Source organism: Calidris pugnax, unplaced genomic scaffold (genome assembly GCF_001431845.1).
Source record: "Calidris pugnax isolate Ruff unplaced genomic scaffold, ASM143184v1 C14703508, whole genome shotgun sequence".
Taxonomy (NCBI): domain Eukaryota; kingdom Metazoa; phylum Chordata; class Aves; order Charadriiformes; family Scolopacidae; genus Calidris; species Calidris pugnax.
The window spans coordinates 1-1,176 of NW_015093513.1; the positions used below are offsets into that span (position 1 = coordinate 1).

General features: G+C 39.4%; 1 protein-coding gene across 1 annotated transcript; it reads right to left on the minus strand.

Annotated features, from left to right (window-relative positions):
- Window positions 1–28: 28 nt before the first annotated feature.
- Window positions 29–1,150, minus strand: LOC106900697 (eukaryotic translation initiation factor 3 subunit F-like; the record flags this gene model as incomplete). Its single annotated transcript, XM_014962845.1, has 2 exons — window positions 29–866; window positions 1,007–1,150. Coding segments are annotated over 2 exons (303 nt in total), but the record flags the coding sequence as incomplete, so codon positions are not given.
- Between the last annotated feature and the right edge of the window lie 26 nt (window positions 1,151–1,176).

Consider the following 1,176-nt stretch of genomic DNA (forward strand, 5'->3'; position numbering starts at 1 on the left):
AAAAAAAAAAACCCAGAGTGGTCAGAAATATTAACAAAGATGGTATCCTGTTAGGTGTTGAATTTTTAACACCTGTAAAGCAGTTTACAATCAGCTACTAGAAATACTGTTGTTAGTCCTGAAAGGCCTACCCTGAGGAATCCTTCCCTTGCAGGGAAAAGGTTTTGCCAGAATATGGAATGCTGCTTGTGAAATTTTAACTGCGAGTTCACCCGTGTTAACCAGGCAAGTCAAAGGGTAGCAGCAAAATTAAAAATTAGTTCTGGTCTCGCAGGCTGTGGGTGAACAACACATTCAGAAACTTAACTTTCGCTTTCTAAAAATCTGTTAGAGGAATAAGGTAGCACACTAAAAACTTGTTGGTGTCCTCAGTGACATGTCCAAAGTGACAGAACTTCAGCTCAGGCAAATCACCAGTTATCCTTGAAATCCCTACTGCTTTAAGCTTGGTAATTCAAGTTGTCCAATCACTCTAAAAGAAGAACTGGTGCTGGCTTTCAGATCACTTGCATAATTCCTAAGTACTTTAAAACTTATTCTTTCATTTGCAGTTGCTTGCAAGATTATTATGGTGAACTCCTTTATCCACCTTGAGCTCTTAAAACATCAAATCACTGATAAGAAAGGGCTGTATTTTCTACTAATGTGTTTGTATGAAAAGTTAAGCTGGTGTTGACCACAGAAAAATTTGTGTCTATGGCAAATTTTCAAAATTGCTGGCAATACACTGAAAAAATTAACAACGAACTTACATTGATATTGCTGTTCAACATTGTCTCAAAGTCCTCTGGTGGAATCTTTGGCACCTGGTTAATAAGATCCATCAGGAATCGCCCAACGGTGTTGTCAGCAGCCACTTTGCCAGACTAAGCATAAGAAACATAAGCTTCAATGTGAGTAAAATTCAGGAAGTTTATGGCCCAGAAAGAGAATTTATATAAGGAAAAATGAAATGCACGGAGCTTACATCAAACTTATCTGCTGGCTCATAAAAATCTGGCCTTACCAGTACATCCTCTGCGTACTGCAGCACCATGCTCAGGGTGTCCTGAATCCTGGCTGATGCTGATCCCACCTGCTGCAAGTCACTGGACAAGCCAATCACTCGATTGGGGCTAAAACAGGTCTTCATGATAAGATCCACTGAAAGGAAAAGGAGTATCAGTGAAAAAAAAA